The 22,194-nt window shown below is 42.1% G+C and overlaps 1 protein-coding gene across 3 annotated transcripts in view; it reads left to right on the top strand.

The window, feature by feature from the left end:
• Positions 1–22,194, top strand: part of tbc1d22a (TBC1 domain family, member 22a) — a 182,166-nt gene that overhangs the window by 78,009 nt on the left and 81,963 nt on the right. For all 3 annotated transcript variants that reach the window (XM_028449744.1, XM_028449742.1, XM_028449743.1), the window contains one exon: positions 11,678–11,784. In XM_028449744.1, the coding sequence (XP_028305545.1) occupies positions 11,678–11,784 (107 nt within the window). The remainder of the gene's footprint in view (positions 1–11,677; positions 11,785–22,194) is intronic.

The following is a 22,194-nucleotide window of genomic DNA, read 5'->3' as shown; positions in this document are numbered from 1 at the left end:
CAATCCATAAGGGACGCTGTCAACAAATGTTCTTTAATAATCTTCGTCACTATTTATTAAAACTCTAAATCTAATGATTAATTTGGTCATTAATCATTAGCTTTTTGAAAATACTATTAAATGTTAAGCAATAATGGGTCCTAAACCTGCTCAATGAATGTAATGAGATACAAGATACGTATTCAATGCTTGCTATTAATTCTAGGAGCTTTTTATTCTATCAGTGAAATATAATATGTTCCCTTGTGTATTAATTCTGTTCCCATTGGTCTTCTTTTGTACTGTACTTCTGTCTTAAGCACAAAAGTAGATCTATACATCTCTCAGATACATGCCCTCTATATATCTGCTTTGTTTGCACTGTCTTTGTGAATTTCCATTTCTTGATCAATGAAAATCAAAACAATGTTCTTAAGTTATATGGACTTGGATGACTTTAAAGCATGATAGCCTTTCAGAATAAATGTGTAGGCCACTGAGAAGAAGGACTGGACTGTTGGCCAGTGGTTCAAGGTCCTCTTTTCCGATGAAAGTAAAGTGTGCCTTTCCAGTCCTTCTTCTCCTCTTTTTTTTCTGCAAAAACTGTAAATGGTGATTTCTTCACAGTATTCTAATTTTTTGAATTCCTGTTTTCGTAAGTTTTATGAGCTGGAAGCCCAAATTATGGAAAAATAAATACTTGAAATCATTTAAATTGTGGGCCGTGAATCTATAATCTATGAAAGTTTAACTTTTTGAATGGAATTATGAAAATGAAACAGCTTTTCCATGATATTAACATTTTTTGGAAAGGGTCTGTATCTATATATGTTGTTAGTATAGCAAACTTCCTCCTAGCACCAAATATCCTCTTGTTCGCAGATATCTGGATCGGTGATCCTGATCATGGTATAATGATCATTCACACTTTAAGTTTGGAAGAAATTTCTGTCCCCATTAATAACTATACAGTATGTCCAAATGTAAAAGCACACCCGTTTTTAAAAAAAACTTGCAATGAAATGCATAATCCGGATCCAATGCTGATTAAGCTTATTGGGGTAATCGAGGAACCAACCCGACATATAGGAGTCAGATTTCACAAAGTTCTAGAGCTATGAATGATGGGAGATGGAGATTTTTTTTTAAATTCTAGAATCAGTTTATTGATGCAGATTCCCTCCAAAATTAGAAATACAATCTTCCATGGCGTAAAGTCTGTCTTTGGTTAAACATTTTTTCGAAATCTGTTGAGTGCTTTTGGCGTAATCCTGTTAACAGTCAAACAAATAATAATAATAATAATAATAATTAAAAAAAACATAACCTCATTGGAGAAAGTAATGATTCTAGAGTGATTGTGACCTAGAAATGTGATCAAAGCTATGATTAGAACTAGAAATGCCATAACATTTGTAGCACCTAATATGAGATACAGGTGTGAAAACATTATCCTCCAGCCTGTATGCCAGCAAAAGGTATTTTCTCATACCAAAATATTCATTGAACATGAAATAATGTTCAGCTTCCTGCTAGAGGTCTTACAGTATAAACGTACAAACCTTTTTCTTTAAAGTTGAAAGATGTCTTTTGGTCTGGTTGTGTGCACTTAATTACAGCGAATGAACATTATAAGAGCTTCATGGAAACATCCAGCTGTTCCAGCTATGATTTCTGTATTGATCCTTTACTTCTCCTCCTGTATGTAATCTATCCATGTGGAGTGAGGCATAAACAATCTCATTCTAGCCACTGCTGTATCTCTTGCGTTTAGTAATGCCGTAGATTTAGTTTGGCAGCAGCTGTGTTTGCATGCTTTCACATACATCCTTGTATAGAAAAACATGCCACGAGGGCGGTTTGTATCCCATACATGGAGAATCAGCAGCGGGAGTGACAGTTGATATAATACAACCATTTATTTAACATTAAAGATTTCCTCGACAAGACACCACACTAGCCAAGGGCAAGTGGATCATTATGATTCTGCATAAAGGCGGATTGGGTATTAATATCATGTTCCACTTGATGTCAGAGACTTGCGTTTTTGTAAATAACAGCTTGAGGGCGCACTGTTTGATGTAGGGACTTGTTTCTCAAAGTGCAGACAATTGTTGCCAGTGTGTGTCATTTTCAACCAGGGGGATGCATACTAGTACGTGTGCTTGGAGATGGTTATCAATTTATTTCCTAGAGAGAATTTATTCAGTGACGTTTTAAATCTTTTCTTTAAATACAATGAATAGAAAGGGGAGGGGGAAGGGCTTCGTATGGCACGATGATGTGAAAAAATGACAAATGTCAGTTGTCAATTGTTTTTCATGCTATACAGGTATTTATCATACCTATATAATTTGAAGCAGCAGGGATTCTCAACTTTGGGGTCGCGAGACACTTGGGGGGGTCACCAGATGCCTTGAAGAAACTATTTTTTTAACAATTTGAGCCCATTTTTGCTTATTTTTACCCTTTTTCTGCAACTACACCAAACTTGCCATATTTCAACCTATTTTATCATTCTTTTCATATTTTTGTTCATTTTACTTTCAAGACATTTTCGGCACTTATAAGACCTTTCTACCACTTTTCCCACCTAAAATTGCATATGTTGACACGTTATTGTCACTTTTAACCTCTTCACCATATGTCATGATTATTTTTCCCAATTTATCCACATTAACAATTTTTCATGCCCATTATTTGCCAATTTAAACTAATTGTTCCTACTAATTGTTCCAATACTGATGCTTTAAACCCTTTTACCACTTTTTCCTGTCCATTTTCTAATTTACAACATTTCTATCCCATTTATCCACCTTTTCACCATTCACCATAGAACAATGAACCATAATTTTGCTGACTTTATGGATGGGCCACAAAAAGCTCTCCCCTTTATTCCCCCTTATAGATGGCCCTGTCTCCACATGACTGTTCTTCAATGTTCATGTCTGTGTCCAAACACCTTCAGGTACAGTGGGGGTCCCCGGTTTCTGGAACCCGTATTTCGGGGGTGTCGGGCTGAAAATGTTGAAAACCACTGTGATAAAGAAATAATACTCAGAAACTGTCACTTTAACTTTACTTTTTGCTGCTCCCAGTAACTAACTGGTACTTGCGCCACACATACAGTTGTATGCGAAAGTCAGGGCACCCCTTTAAAAACAGCATATTTTATATATTTAAAAAGTTATATTCATATTTACTGTCTCTCTGGTATATGTGAAAAAAAGACAATATTGTCAGGAAACATTAATGCATAGTTACATTTTATTTTATAAATTGAACAAAATTACAAAAATGAAAAACATAATTTTGGCATGTGCAAAAGTCGGGGCACCCTGAGAGTTTCAAAGTGTCAGATTCTTTTTACAAGCTCAGACCTCTACCAGCTCATTGGTCCTGAAGCATGTGTCAACAATTATCATTAGGGAGTGCCAGCTGGTGCCATTTTGAGGGTTTCTTAAATACGGCGACTCCACAAACCTTGTACAAACACTCAGCAACCATGGGTTCCTCTAAGAAGCTGTGTAAGACAGAAAAAATGAAAGTAATTGATGCCCACAATGCCGGGGAGGGCTACAAGAAGATAGCAAAGCGTTTTCAGCTTGCAGTTTCCACAGTGCGAGGCATAATTAAGAGATGGCAGGTGAGGGGAACTGTGGAGGTCAAGAAGAGATCTGGAAGACCAAGGAAACTCTCGGAGAGAACAGCTCGTAGTCTGGTCAGAAAGGTAACCCAAAACCCACATTTGACTTCAAAAGACCTCCAGGAAGATTTAGCAGACTCAGGAGTGGTGGTGCACCCTTCCACTGTGCGCCGATACTTGCACAAACAAGACCTTCATGGAAGAGTCTGTAGAAAAAAACCTTATCTACGACCTCATCATAAAATACAACGTCAAAAATATGCAACAGAACATCTACAGAAGCCTGATGACTTTTGGAAACAAGTGCTGTGGACTGATGAAGTTAAAATATAACTCTTTGGCCACAATAAGCAAAGGTATGTTTGGAGAAAAAAAGGAGCAGCATTTCATGAAAAGAACACCTTGCCAACTGTTAAATATGGGGGTGGATCCATCATGCTTTGGGGTTGTGTTGCAGCCAGTGGGACAGGAAACATTGCTCGGGTGGAGGGAAGAATGGATTCAATTAAATACCAGTAAATTCTGGAGGCAAATATCACAGCATCTGTAAAAAAGCTAAAGCTGAAAAGAGGATGGCTTCTACAACAGGATAATGATCCTAAACATACCTCCAAATCCACCATGGACTACTTCAAGAAACGCAAGCTGAAGGTTTTGGAATGGCCTTCACAGTCTCCCGACTTAAACATTATCGAAAATCTGTGGGTAGATCTTAAAAGAGCTGTGCATGCAAGACTTCCTAGGAATATTGCAGAACTGGAAGCCTTTTGCAAGGAAGAATGGGGAAAAATCCCAAATAATAGAATCCAGAGACTTGTTGTTGGCTATAAGAAGCGTTTACAAGCTGTGATATCTGCCAGAGGGGGTGTTACTAAGTACTGAAGGTACTGATGCTGTAGGGTGCCCCGACTTTTGCACATGCCAAAATTATGTTTTTCATTTTTGTAATTTTGTTCAATTTATAAAATAAAAATTAACTATGCATTAATGTTTCCTGACAATATTGTCTTTTTTTCCCATATACCAGAGAGACAGTAAATATGAATATAACTTTTTAAATATATAAAATATGCTGTTTTTAAAGGGGTGCCCTGACTTTCTCACACAACTGTATCCCTGGTTGGATATTAGGGCAGATGCCTTTCCTTTTTGCCACATTCAGATCTTAGAGCTGTACTACTGCAATAGAGGAGATGTTCAGAGGCCCGAAGTTCCTCCTCCTTCTTCCATATCTCAAACTTCCTTTGCCGAAGATGTATGATATTGTGTTGTAACTCCATCACGTCGTGATGGAGTTACAACACACAAATCTCATTGGCTTAAAACACATTCATTTCATATCCCTTGCCTAATCCTGATTGTTAGATTTTCTGTACACAAAAAATATAGAAAATCTTCTATTGAATGACCATTAGCTCACATGTTATTTTAAAAATACATTGAGCCCAAAATATACATCTGAAAGCGACTTTTATTCAAATGTGTTTCCTGGCTTGTCCTGCATATTAGTTCCATTACATGGAAAATAAAGAAACACTGTTAAAACCGGAGTTAAAGACATCTGAACAACATTGAGAATATATACCGTATTTGATACAGGACAAACTAAATGTCTCCCAGTCTCCAGAAAGTCAGTAGTATGACACTTACGTTAGTACTTTTGATATAAATAGGCACATGTCTGCCACCCATTTGATATGACTGTAATTGCAGTAATTTGTCAAGAACAAAGGAACAGAAGTGCATTTAAGCATGGTTTTCTTTTTTTGTTGCTTCTTTAAGTGATTCTCACAGTTGAAAACATTATTTCCTCCAATTGTAACGGTTTTCATTTCACATCGAAACCCAATCATAATTGTAGACTCCTTTACACTAATCACAGGTGGTTGTCGCATTTTTATGTACTTGCCAGTTGTCTTCTGCTCTTCAGTTTTCAGCAGTCTGATTATCACCTTGATAGTCAGGTGTCTGTACAATGGTGTTATAATGCTAATTGTGCATCTTAGTGATTTTTTTGTTTTGTTTTTGTTTTTCTTCAGGAGCCAAAGGGAAAAAAGTGTGAGGTGACAGTGTTGGATTGGCTGAAAGATGTGTCAGCAGTTCATTTTCATCTCATTTAAAGTGTTTGAATTGTCTGTTGTGTTGCCTCGGTGTCATTTTGTCGCTGCTATTAATTGTGACAAGTTTGGAGTCTCCGTTGTGATCGTACATCATTATATCTGATAGAATCAACCCAAGCCCGTGCTGTAAATTAAAAGCAGTGACTGCATGGGTTCATGTGTTCTTGTGACGATTGTTTAGCAAACTCTTATTTAAACTATTACCATTCTTTACCCTTTTGCTGTTTTTGCATGATTAATCCAAGCCAACAGAAGGCTGTCAAAATGGAGTCTTTTATTTGCCAGTTGCTCTCTGCACAGACACAAGCTTTCCTTCTACACACAAAGACACAGACACACACACACTTCATTATTACACCAGTCCAAACAAGCACATTTATCATCTTACATCACATTACCTTGCGGCCCATTCTTATAGAGGGCAGATGGTAACGCTGGCTCCAGTGTTTTATGTGCTTAGCGTACAAACACGCGGCCGTATATATGGGAGTGCCCACGCTCGGGTCTCTGGAGGTGTAACCTAGCTCTGCAAGCCAAGCTGTGCCAAGTGCTCACAGCTGGCAGCAGCCACATAGTTGGTCTCTCCGGACAAGTTGCCCCCCGCGCCAAGAAAAACAGGAAACATCCCCCAAGGTCTGGCATATATTGGCTCAGTGGCCAATAAGAGGAGAAATTAGGAAAATATGGGAAAGTGGAAAAGAGGAGATTGTTTTTAGAGGCAAAGAAGCAGAGATTTGAAGGAAATGAGGGGTGAGGAGAGACCACGACATCCTATAGATAAGATAAGGACGGATGAAATGAGATGGTCAACATTGTCATATAAACAAATGTATTATGGAAAACATATATGCAGATTTTAGCAGTTACCAGTTACTTCCTGGTCAATTTACAAAAGGTCTTATTTTGAGTTTAATAAGACACTTGGTCCAATCTCTATATACTTGACACTCTTTTTGTCCGTCTTCTGTTTGTATTTTTCTGCTCTCTCTAATCCACTGTTGCCAAAGGGAATGTGTCAAAGGCTTAATTTCTTTGCACATTTGAGGTAAATTACAATGACACCATATTAGATGTTATGTTTTGCCGTAAGCAACTGTTGGTTTTTCCCCCAACATGGCACATTTTGACAGAGTAACGATAATTTAAAGTTTACCAGTGAAACATTTGGATGTAAATAAACATTTCCATGGACATTCCCAGACAGGATGTTAAGAGGATATGACCAAGTGAAAGTGGATGTTTGGTTACCTTAGTTTACAGCAAATTAACAGTAAAATGGAAGCAATGATGTATAAAACCAAAAAACGACAACCTGCAATTCTTGCTGAAAAGGCCATCTGAAGAGTCATGGCAAAACATTTTTTTATTACTCGATCATAGATTTAATTACATTTTAATTTTTCCTTCCACTAAGAAAATGTATCGTCTAAGAACGCTTTTGCTATGCAGGTTTTTTTTGCCGTATAGTTGCTTGATCACACCTTGATGTCATTTAGAATTGCAAAAGACTTGATAATGATCTACTCTATAATTGGGTGTGTTGGAGCACATAGGCTTGGAAAAGTAGTAAGTCATTTTAGAGCATTACTAATGCTACCTGCTAACTAAGGTAAGGCTTGTGTTCTCATGCCGGGTCACTACTAACTCATATTTATTCAAAATTATGCTTTTCCAAAATAGAATTTAGAGTTATTCATTGAAACAGAAAAAAAAGAAGAGGTCTTGTCACTGTATTTCTGAAATTAAACATTTTAGAGTCGTTTCCTGTCTAATGCAGAGTCCATCACTCAAGCATGTTACTTTTAAGCACTTTCTACTTATTTCTCAGCTTCCTTGTTTTGTGTCAGCTTTTCTTTGTGTGCACAGTTCTTTGTGAATCTTTGATAGTTTTTCAAGTGTGTGTGTTCAGTTCTTTCCTGCTAATCAGATGCCTACGTGCTTATGTACACTGTGTGAGAGACTTGACTGTGTACTTTTTCGTCTCTCACCAAGGCATAAGTCATTTCACCATCATTGTTCCTTCTCAACAACTTGTATGTGAGCAAAGATGATTGTTTCCGCTGCTGAGACTCTTAATTATTTCAAGTGAAGTTCACTGGGGCTCGAGCATCTGCTGATTCCTTTGGTTCTAATTTATGAAGCATGTCTTCAGAGACACAGATCATGTCCCAGACTTGCATTGTCAGCCAGTCCTTGGCGAGGGGGTTGAGCTTCTGAAGTAATCACCAAGAAAATATTTTGGAGGGAATTCAACTTGATCCATGGACCCTGTGAAATTAATTAGTCTAGTCTACTGTTGGCAGGTCAGCTGTTCCAGTCTGCTGACTGTTAAAGGTGGCTAATGGCGAATTTCTGAGTGTTGGAGAAGCCATACTGCTGGTGCTGTGGCAGTGCATCAAATGAGACACTCTAGACAAAGGGTTGATGCTTTTATTTTTTAATCAGTGTGGAAATATATCTGAAGCCCGGACCATGAAAGTGACAAATGTGTTAAAAGTTTGGCCGTTTTCACACCATTTTCTGTGCCCAGCAGGTTATTGTTGGAAGCGTCACTTCCACTGGTCCTCACAGAGGGCAGTGTTGCCTTGTGATCCAGAATCCTGAAACCGGTCCATTTCCTACCTCTAGGGAGGCCTCTCCCCTTCCTCTCAGCCTGTTCTCTAATGTGTCCTTGGTATTGTGATGAGCTTTGCTCAATTCCAGTCAAACCACTGGATGCTTGGAATCCGTCCCTTCTAATCTACTCCTTAGTCAAGGCACGGGTTAGAAAATTGACCTGACAGCGAGGCTTCAGCCACAACAAACACTGATTTGAGACTTTGGGACGCTCATTGTCTCCCACAACACCAGAGCAGTTGCACTCTTACCACCTTGTTAATCAGCAACGACACCATGTGAATTGCCAGTCAGCCTGTTCATAATTACTTTTTTCAACAACAGATCTAACGTCGTCAACTGCTGCTCTCAGAGACAGGACCATTTTCATGTATCCCCTTTGTTTTCTGTATTGCTATGGAAGAGCTGTCAAATGAAACGCTGACCGTAAATTAATCAGATCGTGGCCACTTTTGTTTTTTGCTCAAAGGACAGCTGCTCCAGCACTACAGCTATGCCCTGCTGATTGTGCCAGACTCATCTGTGGTGTCACTTTTAAGCTGCTAGGGACAATTATTCTTTTTTATCAGATAAAGATATAGATTAAGAAAAAAATCAAAGATCCTTTGCTCAAAAAAAAAAAGTTTTTTTTTTTTTTTTTAAATTTTGTAGTCATTGTTGCCGATTCAAAAGGGGCTAGTTATAATGCAGAGTCATGGAACTTCCACGCAGCAAGTACTGATTAATCAGTCAGGATATTGACTTACGCTAATTAATGCTTGATATGCTTGATTAATCAGTTGGGTTCTGTGAAAAATGCCCTGTTTCCTTTTAATTCCCATAGAAATATATATATGCCTTTAGGTTTCCTTTTGAGTACATGCTTGGTTTTCGTCCTGTCACATTGTCCTGTTGGTGTCTGCATGAGACACTAATTCGGATCCAATCAGCTGCATTTGAACAAAATTTTTTTTGCCTATTTTGGCCCAGTTTTAGGAGCCAGTTCATGACCATTTCAACTGGTCGGCATTGTAACTGGTAACTTTCGTACTATTGCATGACATGTTAACATCAGATGCTAGAGGCAGAAATGCAGATTTAGCTATCTTTGCAAACACTGTTTTTCCTTTGGTCAGTGTTGGCTATCACAGCTGACATGTAAGCTTGTAGATTATATGTACATCACCAGTAAACATGGTCTCTAGTGAAACCAGAACCTCCCCCTCCTCAGTGAAACTATCCCCCTGCAAAGCTCCAGCCACAAAAAGGTTTGCAAATAGAACACGAATCCAGAGAACTCACACATACAGAGACAAATACAGTGTCGTGCACAGATACCAAGCGAGACCAGATGCACACACACAGACACAGCCTGGCTGCCAGGAGCTTTGGACTCCTGGCTCCATGCCAGCTTCCTGTCCATCTGTATGTCTGAGCACGCTCATTACATTCTTGACATCCCTCCTCAGGGGGTTGCTAAGGATACCAAGCAGAGCCCACAGGTTCTGTGCACGTGTACTTTCATACTTCAGATTATTAATAAGGCCTCAAAACTCCTCCTGATTACATAGAAAAGTTATTTATCTCTGTCTTTCTTGCTCCCCCTCCCCCCCATCCCTTAATCATTCTCGTCCCATCTCCCCTCCTCAACTGGCTGTCAGTGGCTTGTCAGAAGCCGGTCCGAGCTGCTGCAGTCCGTCACAGACTGCTGCCATTAATGACATCAGATGACACCCATCGCTGCAGTCACCCACTGGAGACGAGTCGGGGGCTCTGCGTGCCGCCACTCGGAAATTGCTTCTTTTGTTCGCTTTGCCGTGTGTTTTTGGGTTGCCTAATTTTGCATGACGCCTCCGAAAACCATTTATCTTGCAGTTTTTACTTGACTTCTTCCACCTTACTTGTCAGATCTGCCTTTGCAGCCAGTTGCAAGTGGCATAAATATTTAGATGTTAATCATGAACTCCCAACAATAAAACAAGTTTCTCCAACCAAAATGCTACAATATTTAAGCTTGATAGCAAAAGAAAAAGGTTAAAGAGCTGTTAACACAAGATCATTTTTAAAGCTGGAGTAGTCCTCAATGTGCTTAGTTACCATCCTGCATTGACTACTAATCCCAAATAATTCAGCTCATTTACTTAAAGGAGCATAGGGCAGGATTTGTGAAAAAATAAACATGAATTTTACGTCTTTTAATGCCAATGGTTGATGAAGCGCTCACAATCAAAGAGAATGAGCACACACATATTTCTCCCTATTTCCTTGAACAGATTGTGCGATACATTTTGTACTGCTGTTCCGAGCACAAAGTTCCCGTGCAGTTGTGCAGACGTGATGTCAAATAACGCTGATGGTGATGTTAAATGACACTAGTGCCCATTCTCGACGGCCCATATACTGGAAATAAAAAACAATATAAAGAAGACAGCTTGGAGATATAAAGAAGACAAGCACAGTGGACTAAACTACTGTTTGATTTCTCAAATGCATGCAGAGGCTTGTGCACAGGTCTTGTAGTAAACAGTCACATGAACGGCGGGTAAATAAATAACCGTGTCACAGTTGGAGTACGGATCAGGCCGCATTTTCTCATCCGAGTCCGACCCAACAGTAGAAACCTCATTTTTTTTTAAAGAAATTACATATTTTCGTTTATTTTAGTGGTAGAAAGTGGTTTTATTAACAAATAATGTTAAAATATCAGCATCTGATCAGCACACTGGTAACAAGGGAAAGTGAAACACAAACAGGGGCACAGTGCATGCAAGGGACTCATCAGATCTATTTACATTATCCATGAATCAAAGATAAGGATAATCTGTTATTGTGCAGAAAAAGGAATGTTTCAATGGTGTATTTCTTTATAATTGTCCTCCTTTACTTCATCCTCCCACCACTGGGAAAGGAAGAACGCTGCACACAAACTACACTACCTGTATGTGACCGACCACCAGTTCTAAATATCTGTCCGAACTCGACCCGTCTGGTGCCGTCGGGTCCTGTCAGGGTTTGGTCGGGTATCCATCCTCTCGTCACAGTATATCAGCTGTGCTCCGGTGATAAACAGTTGATGCGTGCCCCCGCGGCGGCTTGGCTGATGGCTGCAGTTACACTAACCACCGTTGCTATGGTGTCTGATTTATAGATCCTGCCCTATGCTCCTTTTATAGATCTAACTGCTGACTTTTCCTTTGCTTGTGAATTTTTGCACTTTTCTTTAATTTTTCTCTTTAACAGGAACTTTGGATTCTTCACCAAAATTTTCATCGTCCAAAGTCTGCACCTGGCAACACGTTTCTTACAATCTGTTGTGCCCTTGTTTTCTTGTTATCAGAGGAAGAGGTGGAAAACTTTGATGTGTCAAGTCTCCAGGAAGAGGCTCTGAGGAACATCGAGGCCGACAGCTTCTGGTGCATGAGCAAGCTGCTGGATGGCATCCAGGTAAGAGAGTGTCTACTTAATCCACCGCTTTGAGTCAATAGCTGTTCAGTTAATAAATGGAGCATTAAGCAAACAAGTTCATCAAAAAAATATTAAGTAGTAAGTATAAATTAGCTCTCAATGATGATTGATTTAAAGTTAAAGGTCCTTGTGCATTTGTTTTAAATGGTATCATTGGGAGAGTCACATTTAAAGAGTCATATTCACAACCAACACTGTCATAATTTGTTACATACTGTACATGTACAAGTCCATATCCATTCTATCCCTTTTGTCTAGTAATTCTGTGTACTAATGACCTCAATCTAAAGTGGAACTTTAGCAATCCTAAATAACTTTTTTTTAATTGAGATTGAAGTAATAATTTTGCATATGTATTGGTAATAAATATAATAGCAATCAAGAATGAGGGCTAAGTAGAACACTGTCAATCAAATGTGGCTTTATTTTATTCTTGTTTTGTTCTTTTTTTTTTTTTTTGCTCAAGTCCCAAATCAGAGATTGGTAAACTTAAAAAGTTTGAAAAGTTTTATATTTTTAACCACAACCAACATTGTGGCTGAATGTGGCAAGAAAAACAACAAACCCTGTGAACATTTCAGTAGAAGTGTATTTATCTGAATATCATTACTATATATACAGAAAAAAGCACTCAAACCTTTGGTCTAACAGTGGACACAGGTGAACTGAAATTTCTGGGTTTTTTGATGGCTTAAGCTGGGGTAAAAAAAAAAAAAAAAAGTTATTACGCAACATAATGTAGCTTGATTTGAATGTTATTTAGTTTATTAAATAAAGACACAATTTAGCAAGGAAATTTTATACTTTAGAAATGCTTGTGGCTCAGTTTGACATTTATTTAAAAAATACCAACAAACATGTTATGTTTAGTCACTTTTCTCACTATAAAAACCTCTGCTTTTCTGCATGCTTTCTTGTTCTTGTTAAAGCTACTGTGCGGTACAACAACAGTCATACTTGTTGACAAATGGAGTCACTTCTGTGCGTTTACTCACCAAAAGTTTTCTACTTGTCATCAAATACCACCAGAGCACTGAATGTTGCATGTCTCGGAGGTTGGTCTGAGATTGCAGTGAGTCGGTTCACTAGCAGAGGCATTACGTACGAGCAGCATAGGTAATGCAGGGTGGCAGTCCAGAGATGTGCTTGTCTGGCACTGAATAATTGCATGCTGAGAACAGCAGCAAACTTTATTTTGTTTCATCATTTCTTCTCTAACCCACCTTTCCACCAGTGTTTGTCATCAACCTCACTTTCTGTGGTCATGGTTGAGCCATCTGTCAATTTTTAACATGCCTGGCTGCGCTGTGGTAGAAATAGCCACATGTGCACTACACCAAATTAGCCTCCTCAACCCTAATTCCCCAAATGCTTTTAGGATAGTTGGATTGTAATGGTGATCAGACACAATGATGATTGTTCCCATTAAAGTTCAGTCTTACCATAAGAGCAAAGAAGTAATGAGAAAGAAAGGGACGGTCCTTCCAGCCATAATCTATTCTTAATGTTATGCCCACACAAAGGCAAGGAAGACTGTATGAGTAATCAGTTACAGTAAACAGATGCTATTGATTTTCACCTTCACTTATAGATGGATTGCTTAGGACTTCCTTAGGTTGAACAGGCAGCAATGTTTGGGCCTGCAGTTGCACCTATTTAACCTGCTTATGATGTATGTGTGTACATAACGTGATGTATGTTAAAATTATGTATAAATCAAGAGCACTTGGAGAGCACAAACCTTCACCAAGCGCCAAATATCCTCTTTGCCAGATATTGGCAGTTATCTCCATTAATTATCCAGATTATGGTACTATGATCATTATAAAGACTAGGACGGTCATTCCCATAAAAAAGAAGAAAAAAAAAATCATGATTAAATACACATTTCAGATGCAGATCAAACTTGCTGGGGTAATTTAGGATTTGATAAAGATTGGTTACAAACTGAGATATGAATTCTTGAAATATTTATTATTAGAATTGAGTGTCTACAATATAGATTCTGAGGATCTAATTATAAAAAAGTCTACATTTAGGCATTAACTATTTGCTAAATGTAGCTTTGTTCTTTTTTAAAGTAATTAATAGTACGAAGCACATAAAATGTGCAGATCCATAAATAACTATCAGTTGGTTAGTGATTCATTGAGGAAATGGACAGACGCATTGCCTTGTTCCCCCTGAGAGAATGAGACAGAGTGGATGCAAAGCAGAACAAGACGGGGAGACCAAGAGTATGTGTCTTAGTTGGGTGTGTGTGTGTGGGTGTCTGTTACTTGTCCCTGCACTGGTGTTAGTTTGTGACCTTGGCTTCAAACTAATTATGTGCGTTTCCCCCCCCCCCCCAGTGCTTTCTAAACAATCTAACGGAGGCTCAGTGCCTGCATGCCGTAATTAGTCGCTGATCCTTGCTTTGACCTCGTCCGAAACCCTTTCACATCTCCCGTACGGTATCGCACTTAACAGAGGGCATAAAGGTGGGGGCACAAGGGGTTAGCCAGAGTCTGATTGTGCAATTACATTTGTGCGCTGCCTTTTAAGCCTGCTATACATCCAGGAGACACATCAAGCTCTGGCACATTAGCGTTTTCTAGATTTGGACAAATTGTTTGTGTTTAGTTGCATCAAACGTTAGAATAAAGTATTAACTGAAACTCCAATGTAGCACTAATTATTTCAGATTTTTCTTTCTCATCTACTGTAGTTATTGTGGTATTTCTTACAGTTTTTGTATAATTACCACATGTACCATTCAAAAACCTCCAGAAGTAGCTCCTTCTTTTTTTTTTCTTTCTTCTGTAAATTGGCCTTTAGCGCTGGTTTTAGTGCTTTTTCAGCCACCTAAAATTGAACAGAGCCTTTTTTCTCCGTCAGGTCACTTTTCGAGCTTCTCTAATGAGCGGCTTCTATAATCAGCAGAACTGCAGCTTTCTGCGGAACAGAAAGCATGCTGGGATAAAAGGTTTCAGAGATCCAGGAGGTTCTAATGCCTGTGTTGACAAAATCAGATTAAGTGGGGGATTTTATTTATTTATTTATTTATTTATTATTCATTCTAGCAGGAAACTTGGGTTCTAATGTCAGTCTTGACAAATGTCGAATTCTCAGACGTCTCTGGATGTCTTCTCCCCTTTTATGGTGCACGGGCAGCATTACTCCATCTGTGTCATTGTATTCATGAGCGTTTTTGCTTTAATGAGCAGTAAGTGGCTGCTTTACGGCTAAACAAACATCTGCAGACTCTCTGTCCTGGAATGACTTTTCAGGCAGGGTTAGATGGAGTAGCACTTGTGCATGTGTGCAACAGCATTCACAAGATAACAGCCCAGAGCCCTGCACAGGCCATTAGCATATCAAACAGGCAGCTCATATTTGTAACCTCTACCTTTGACAGGAACAGAAAACGTGGCAGGACTACAGGACTGCACGTGGATACATTAGTAATATTCAGAGGACCCTGGGTTTTCTATTGTTTAACCCTTTAAAGACAAAGATACAATGTAACTTAGATTTATACATATTTTTTAAGGGGTTAAGATATTATAAATGTCTTCTATCAAATATTGCAAGGGTCTTGCTCTGTGTGAAACAACAAAACAATTTTGTGATTTGAATTTTTAGTCGGTTGATTTGTTTGTGGATTAGCTTATTGTTTTTTTTTGTTTTTTATTTTTGTTTTTTATTTTTTTCTTACTTGTCTGCACATGCTGTCAAACGTCAACACCACAGGAAGTGCAATCATTATGAGACAGCAATGCATATTTTGTTATTGCAATAAAATACATTGATTTATTTTATTGCTTAATTGTGACCATCACCAGCCCTCCCTAAGGAAGGGTAAGAAATCTTTTATTATAGGGAGGACATAAAAAGGGAGAGCAGTGTTACACCTAAGTGGAGGGGGAGGGGGAAGGGGAGGGGAAAGGGAGCAGGGAGGAGAGACTCAAGGCAGGAAATAGAAAAGGTGGGGAAGAATAGACTGTTTTGCAGTGAGGGTGAGATGTGAGGTTGTAGAATAAATTGTGCTTATTATGTTGTGTAATCCAGCCAGTATGGTGACAAGTGTGAAGCTTAGCTATAATGGTGGTGGCTGTGAACAGGGGGAATGAGTGAATGGTAGTACCTAAAGCAGGTATTTGGGATTAACGTGTCTAAGGTTAAGCCCAGTATGAGTTTTATCCCACATCCCAAGGCGTGCCAGTGCATCGTATACCAGTATATGTGCAAAAAAAAAAACCGCTACTGCAAACCCAGGAACTGCCCTGGGCCCGCAGATGCAGCCAGGCCAGCAGAAAGAGCGGGGGCCAGGGAGCCCCAGGCAACCCCCCCGCGGCCGAGCAACCCCCCATATGCCCCCAAGATCCCCGGCCGAGAGGCAGCCACCGCCCCCCACACACACACATCCAAGGAAGCCCCAATCAGCCGAGCACCCAGCGCATCCCCCCACCGACCCCAACCCCAAGGCCCCCGCCAGCATCCAGCCCCCCCCACCCACCCACCCACACCCAAGCACCCAACCCCCCGAGGGAAGGGCCCAGAGAGCCCCCCCCGCCCGAGACCCCAGCAGAGGAGCCAAGGCCCCTGCCCAGCAGACGGCCAGAGCCGCGCGGAACGGGCAGCCGGTGGGCACCCGCCGGTGGGCCCAGAGCCAGCAGGTTCCGGACCCGGAACGGAAGCAGCACCGGAAGCAGCACCGAGAGCAGCGCCCCCAGGGACGACAACCACGCCCATTGTCGCCGAGGGCACCAAGGGGATGCTGCCCCGCCGGCCCCCAGGCGCACCGACCAGGCACCCCAGAGCGCGCCAGATCGCCTTTCCTTGATGCCGCCCGTGCGATGCGCCCCAGACAGCCCCCACCAAAGGGCCCAGCCACACCGCAGAGCCTGGCTCACACGGCGCCGCCCAAGCCGGGGCCGCACCCGCAGGTATGGCAGGGTGCGGCCCGTACCACCCGCCCCGGAAGACCCCCGCCAGGACCGGCCCAGCCAGCCGGCCAGACCCGCCGGACCCAAAGGGCACCACCGCAGGACAGGGAACCCCCAAGGGCGAGCCCCCGGGCCAGACCTCTGTGGGGGGCACCCCCCCACCCCCCAGCCCACGAACAGGCCACAACCCAGCAAGACCGCGCAGCCCCAGACGGCACAAAGACAGCTGCCCAAGTCCCGCCCCCCACCGGACAGCGCAAGCCAGGGGGCAATGCCCCCCCCCCGGCGCAAGAGCGACCGGCGGCCACCACCACAGGAGAGAGGGACCCCAATGGCACACAACCGATGCGGAGCAGCAGCCCCCAGCCAAAGGCGCAGAACCCACCCACCCAGATAGCAGGACAGACCTACCAAGTGGCCGATACCAACCTCAACCCCCGGAACACCTCGAGCCGCCCCCCAGCAAAGAGCACCACCCCGGAGCGCCAAGCAACCCTGCCCCAACCCCAGCGCAGACACCGGCACCCCCCAGCGCACCCACCCCCCACACCGGCGCAGCATGCCGCCCCTGACCCACACGCAGCGAGGCACGCCCCCAAGGCAACCAGGAGACGAGATAAGCGCCAAGCCCCACCCGCAGGGAAGGGGCACCCCCACGCCCCAACAGGCCGGCACCGCCCGGAGAGACCCCGCAAAGGGAGCCCCCAGCAACACTCCTCCACACCCCCCAGAGACCCACCGCCCCGCCACGCCCGACCACACCCCCCGATCCCCACGTGGTAGCCCAGCCATCAACAGAGGGGCCCGGGCACCCGACAGGCCCAGATGTGTGAATTTACCCACCACCCTGTTATGGTATCCCTATCCCCTGAGTGAATGTATGTGTTTAGTGAATGTATGAATTGCTATTAAAAAAAGGTGGATGGAGGGGAGCGGTGCTCCCCATCCAGCCTATGTGTATATATGTGTATGTGGTGCAATAGCTCCGGAGGGTGGAAGTGGTGGTCCCACCCTCCGGGGGGTGGTGTGTTGAGGTGTAATGAAAATTGGAGGGATGAGTAGGGCAGCCAGAGGTGGGAGTGCCGCCCCCGCGCCACTACTTAGTAGCGCAGGCGGCAGCCCCCTCCACCCCCAGCCCCACCATCCAGCCCCCCAAGGGTTGGGTATGTGAGTGTGGTGCAACAAGTGGGTGAGCCAGACCAGCTGGGAGTGAGGGATGGCGGAGCCAGGCACCAGCCACATCCCCCAGCAGTCCAGGAGGCGACCCCCACCGCCAGCCGGCCCAGAGCGGCCCGCCCCGCCAAAGCAGGCGGTGACCGTGCAGGAGAGAGGCCAGCTCCCACACCAGGGCCAGCACAAGCCCGCATGACACCACGACATAGCACCCTCCACAGGTGGGCGGCCCCGGCCCCCCCGACGAGAGAGGACGCCACCAACCACCCAAGCAGGGCCACCCCGCCAGCCACGGACCAATAGGTAGGCGAACCCATGCTCCCCCAGCCAGGCACCGCAACCCCACATCAATGTCGCCAGCAGAGCCCCCCCCACCCACGGAGACCACCCCAATCACCCCCGTGCCGACATGAGACACCCCCGACGCCAGCACAGCCCGGAGGACAGCGGGCCCCAGCCACCAGCCCCACCCCGCCCAAGGCGGCGCGGCACCTCGCCGAACCGCAGCCCGTTCCCGGGCAGACGGTGGGGGGGGCGCAGCCCGAGACGCCAAACCCAGAGACCCACCCCCGGGGCACCCCCGCCCAGACACGGCACCCACGGGGCCCGGCGCCCCCAGTTTGTGATTAGCTTTTTGTTAATTAACTTAATTGTTTGCTTTGTTTTTCAGTTGGTTGGTTGTAGTTGTAGGAAGATAAGGGTTATTATTATAGGTTTTATGAATTAGAATATTAATTATGACTATTAATATTTAACTTTTGCCAGGGTGCCACCTCTTTCTTTAGACTAAACCCAATACTTTGAAACCAGGGAAGTAGATTCGTACAGCAACATCTACACCTTAATACACAGCTTTAATGAATCAGAGGAATCAAAGTTTACACTTAACCTTTTATTCAAAATTCAACAATTAACACAGTCAAAATATCAATTAAAATGGGATAGTTAAATCATGATAAAATTCATTTCTAGACTAATAAAAGTGAGGATTATATGTAATAAAGTGAAATCACTATTCTAGGATAATGCTAGTCTTCTAAATATTGAATAAAAATGCAGGATACATATTTGAATCATAAAATCAAAGAATAAAATCATAAAGAGAGCTCATAAAACAAAGAGGGGTAGACAGACAGGGGAGAATGGACAAACATGAATAAGATGAACTGTGTGTGGAACATGTTGTGAGTGTATGTAAGTATGTAGTTATGGAAGTATGTATGTGAGCTATTGTGGATCAAGTTTGCTGATCAGAGTCCGTTCAGGTACCTTGAAGCTGATGTCCAGTAGGACTAGCAGGTGCTGTGTTGAAGAAACGCAGTGTATCTTGTCACCGTTGAGTTCTGTTGCGTTTCAACAGATTATCCCCTTGAGCCGATCCAGGCGTATCTGGCCTTAGCAGCTGGGTTAGAAAACGGCTCGTGGCTTACCACAGTGGGTTGCGGGCCGGGCTTCTTTCGTCTGTTACGCACGTCACTAGTCTTAACCAGGGTCTTAACCAGAACAAAGAGGTCAGAACACATTACTCCAGTTTTAAAGTCTTTACACTGGCTCCCAGTCAGCCTCAGAATAGACTTTAAAGTTCTGCTGCTGGTGTATAAATCTGTGAATGGGTTTGGTCCAGAATACATCAGTGACATGTTAGTCAGGTATGAACCCAGCAGGTCTCTCAGATCTATGGACACAGGTCAGATAGTGGAGCCCAGAGCTCACAGTAAAGATGGTGATGCTGCTTTTAGTTGTTATGCTGCAAAGAAGTGGAACAAACTGCCAGCAGAGCTGAAGTCAGCATCTAATGTGAACATTTTTAAATCAAAGTTAAAGGCACTTTTTTTCTCTACTGCATATGATTGAGAGAGAGATTTTTTGTCATGTTGTTGATGTCATGATGATTTTACTGATGATTTTAATTGATTTTACTGATGATTTTAATTGATTTTACTGATGATTTTAAATGTTCTTATTGATTTTAAACAATTGAATGTTTTATCATGTAAAGCACATTGAGTTGCCTTGAGTATGAAATGCGCTATACAAATAAATTTGCCTTGCCTTGCCTTGCCTAGATGCTGGATTCATCTGAACCACGCAAGCTGTTGTTTCCAAAAATCTAACTGTTTCAACTAAAAATAAAATAAAATAAATGAATAGATGAGGAAGGGAAACGCATTGAGCATGAAACGGCCAGCGTCCTGAAACTAAAGTTTTGGGCGGTTTTCTTCTTTTTAAAAGATGATCTTTGAGGCTCGGCCTCCCAAGAATGGGTTTCGTTGATTGTTTAAAGTTGCCAGCATCTCAGCTGGTTGCCTGTGGGTGTGTCTGGGGTGTGTGTATATGTGATGACATGGATAAACATGAGGGATAATTCCTAGATTTACACATGAACCATAATAATGAGTTCAACTTACTCAAATAATCTTTTCGACATCATATCTTGAAATATCATGTATTATGAGACAGTTTGATACCAAACACGACTGGAAAATAGCCTAGTATTACTTCAGAAATTGGTTAATGAATTTTACACATAAACATAAAAGTCAAAATTCATGTTATGTTTTTTCCTTACTATATGGTAAACAGTAGATACCTTAAACTAACTTTTGTGATGTTTTCTGGTATTTCAAGCACTTTTTAAATGATGAAACATTTAAAATAGAATTCTGTTGGTATAGAATTACCTGAAAGGAGTGGCATAGGACAGACAATATTTGCAATTTGAATTTCTGCAGGAACCATTCCAATAATGTTTTCTTTTGTGACTTTTCAAACAGTACAGTTTCTTGGTTCTCATTCGGTTTGGAAAATTACTAGTAAAACAGCCTTCTACCACCTAAAGAACATCTCCAGAGTGAAAGGTTTAATAACTCAGAAAGATCAGGAGAAACTGGTCCATGCTTTTATCTCCAGCAGACTGGACTATTGTAATGGTCTTCTGACAGGAATCCCCCAAAAGAGCATCAAACAGCTACAGCTGGTTCAGAACGCTGCAGCTCGGGTCTTAACCAGAACAAAGAGGTCAGAACACATTACTCCAGTTTTAAAGTCTTTACACTGGCTCCCAGTCAGCCTCAGAAGAGACTTTAAAGTTCTGCTGCTGGTGTATAAATCTGTGAATGGGTTTGGTCCAGAATACATCAGTGACATGTTAGTCAGGTATGAACCCAGCAGGTCTCTCAAATCTATGGACACAGGTCAGATAGTGGAGACCAGAGCTCACAGTAAACATGGTGATGCTGCGTTTAGTTGTTATGCTGCAAAGAAGTGGAACAAACTGCCAGCAGAGCTGAAGTCAGCATCTAATGTGAACATTTTTAAATCTAAGTTAAAGGCACTTTTTTTCCCTACTGCGTATGATTGAGAGAGAGATTTTTTGTCATGTTGTTGATGTCATGATGATTTTACTGATGATTTTAATTGATTTTACTGGTGATTTTAATTGATTATACTGATGATTTTAATTGATTTTACTGATGATTTTAATTGATTTTACTGATGATTTTAATTGATTTTACTGATGATTTTAAATGTTCTTATTGATTTTAAACAATTGAATGTTTTATCATGTAAAGCACATTGAGTTGCCTTGTGTATGAAATGCGCTATACAAATAAATTTGCCTTGCCTTGCCTATTTCTCCACCCAGTCTCTTAGAGGAGGCCTGGGATGTATCCTTGTGTGACAGTTCACCACAGGTGGTCAGGGATCAATGGGACAAGTTCTGTGATCTTTACAGCATCCCAAAAGTATTTGTTTGTGAAAGGGGAGAAGACGGGGGGTTTCCCCCTCTGTGGAGTCGTAAAAAGAATTTGTACTGAAAAGTTCAGTGTTAGAGCCAGTCTCCTTGGCTTCGTTATTGGGTTCAAAGGAAGCATAGTGGGGTTAGCTATGCACCTCAAAGTTGCGCTTTATCAAAACGTTACACCACTTCTGGCTTTTTCTCTCATAAGGGATAGCATGGCTGTGTTCGAAATACTACACTCTCAATGAGTACATACTGTCTACTATATACTATTAGTATGATTGGGATGGACCGTTCCCACTGAAATATACTTCCAAGTTTCCCAAGATGCATTTCGAACCTACAACTACGAAAAGCAGAAGCACACTGAGGGACGGATTCACTAAAGGTTTAGTGGTATTAAAACATGAGCAAGCGTCACTCTGTGTGCTAATAAAGAAATAGAGTACAAAGCCTAGAGAATCAGGAGTGCGCCGCCGCTGCACTTCCCAATGCGCTTCCCAAGGCTCCCTCAATCCATTTGGTGCATTTCCCCCTCATGAATAT

The sequence above is a fragment of the Gouania willdenowi genome, chromosome 6 (assembly GCF_900634775.1).
Source record: "Gouania willdenowi chromosome 6, fGouWil2.1, whole genome shotgun sequence".
NCBI lineage: Eukaryota > Metazoa > Chordata > Actinopteri > Blenniiformes > Gobiesocidae > Gouania > Gouania willdenowi.
This window is presented reverse-complemented; position numbering and strand designations above follow the sequence as displayed.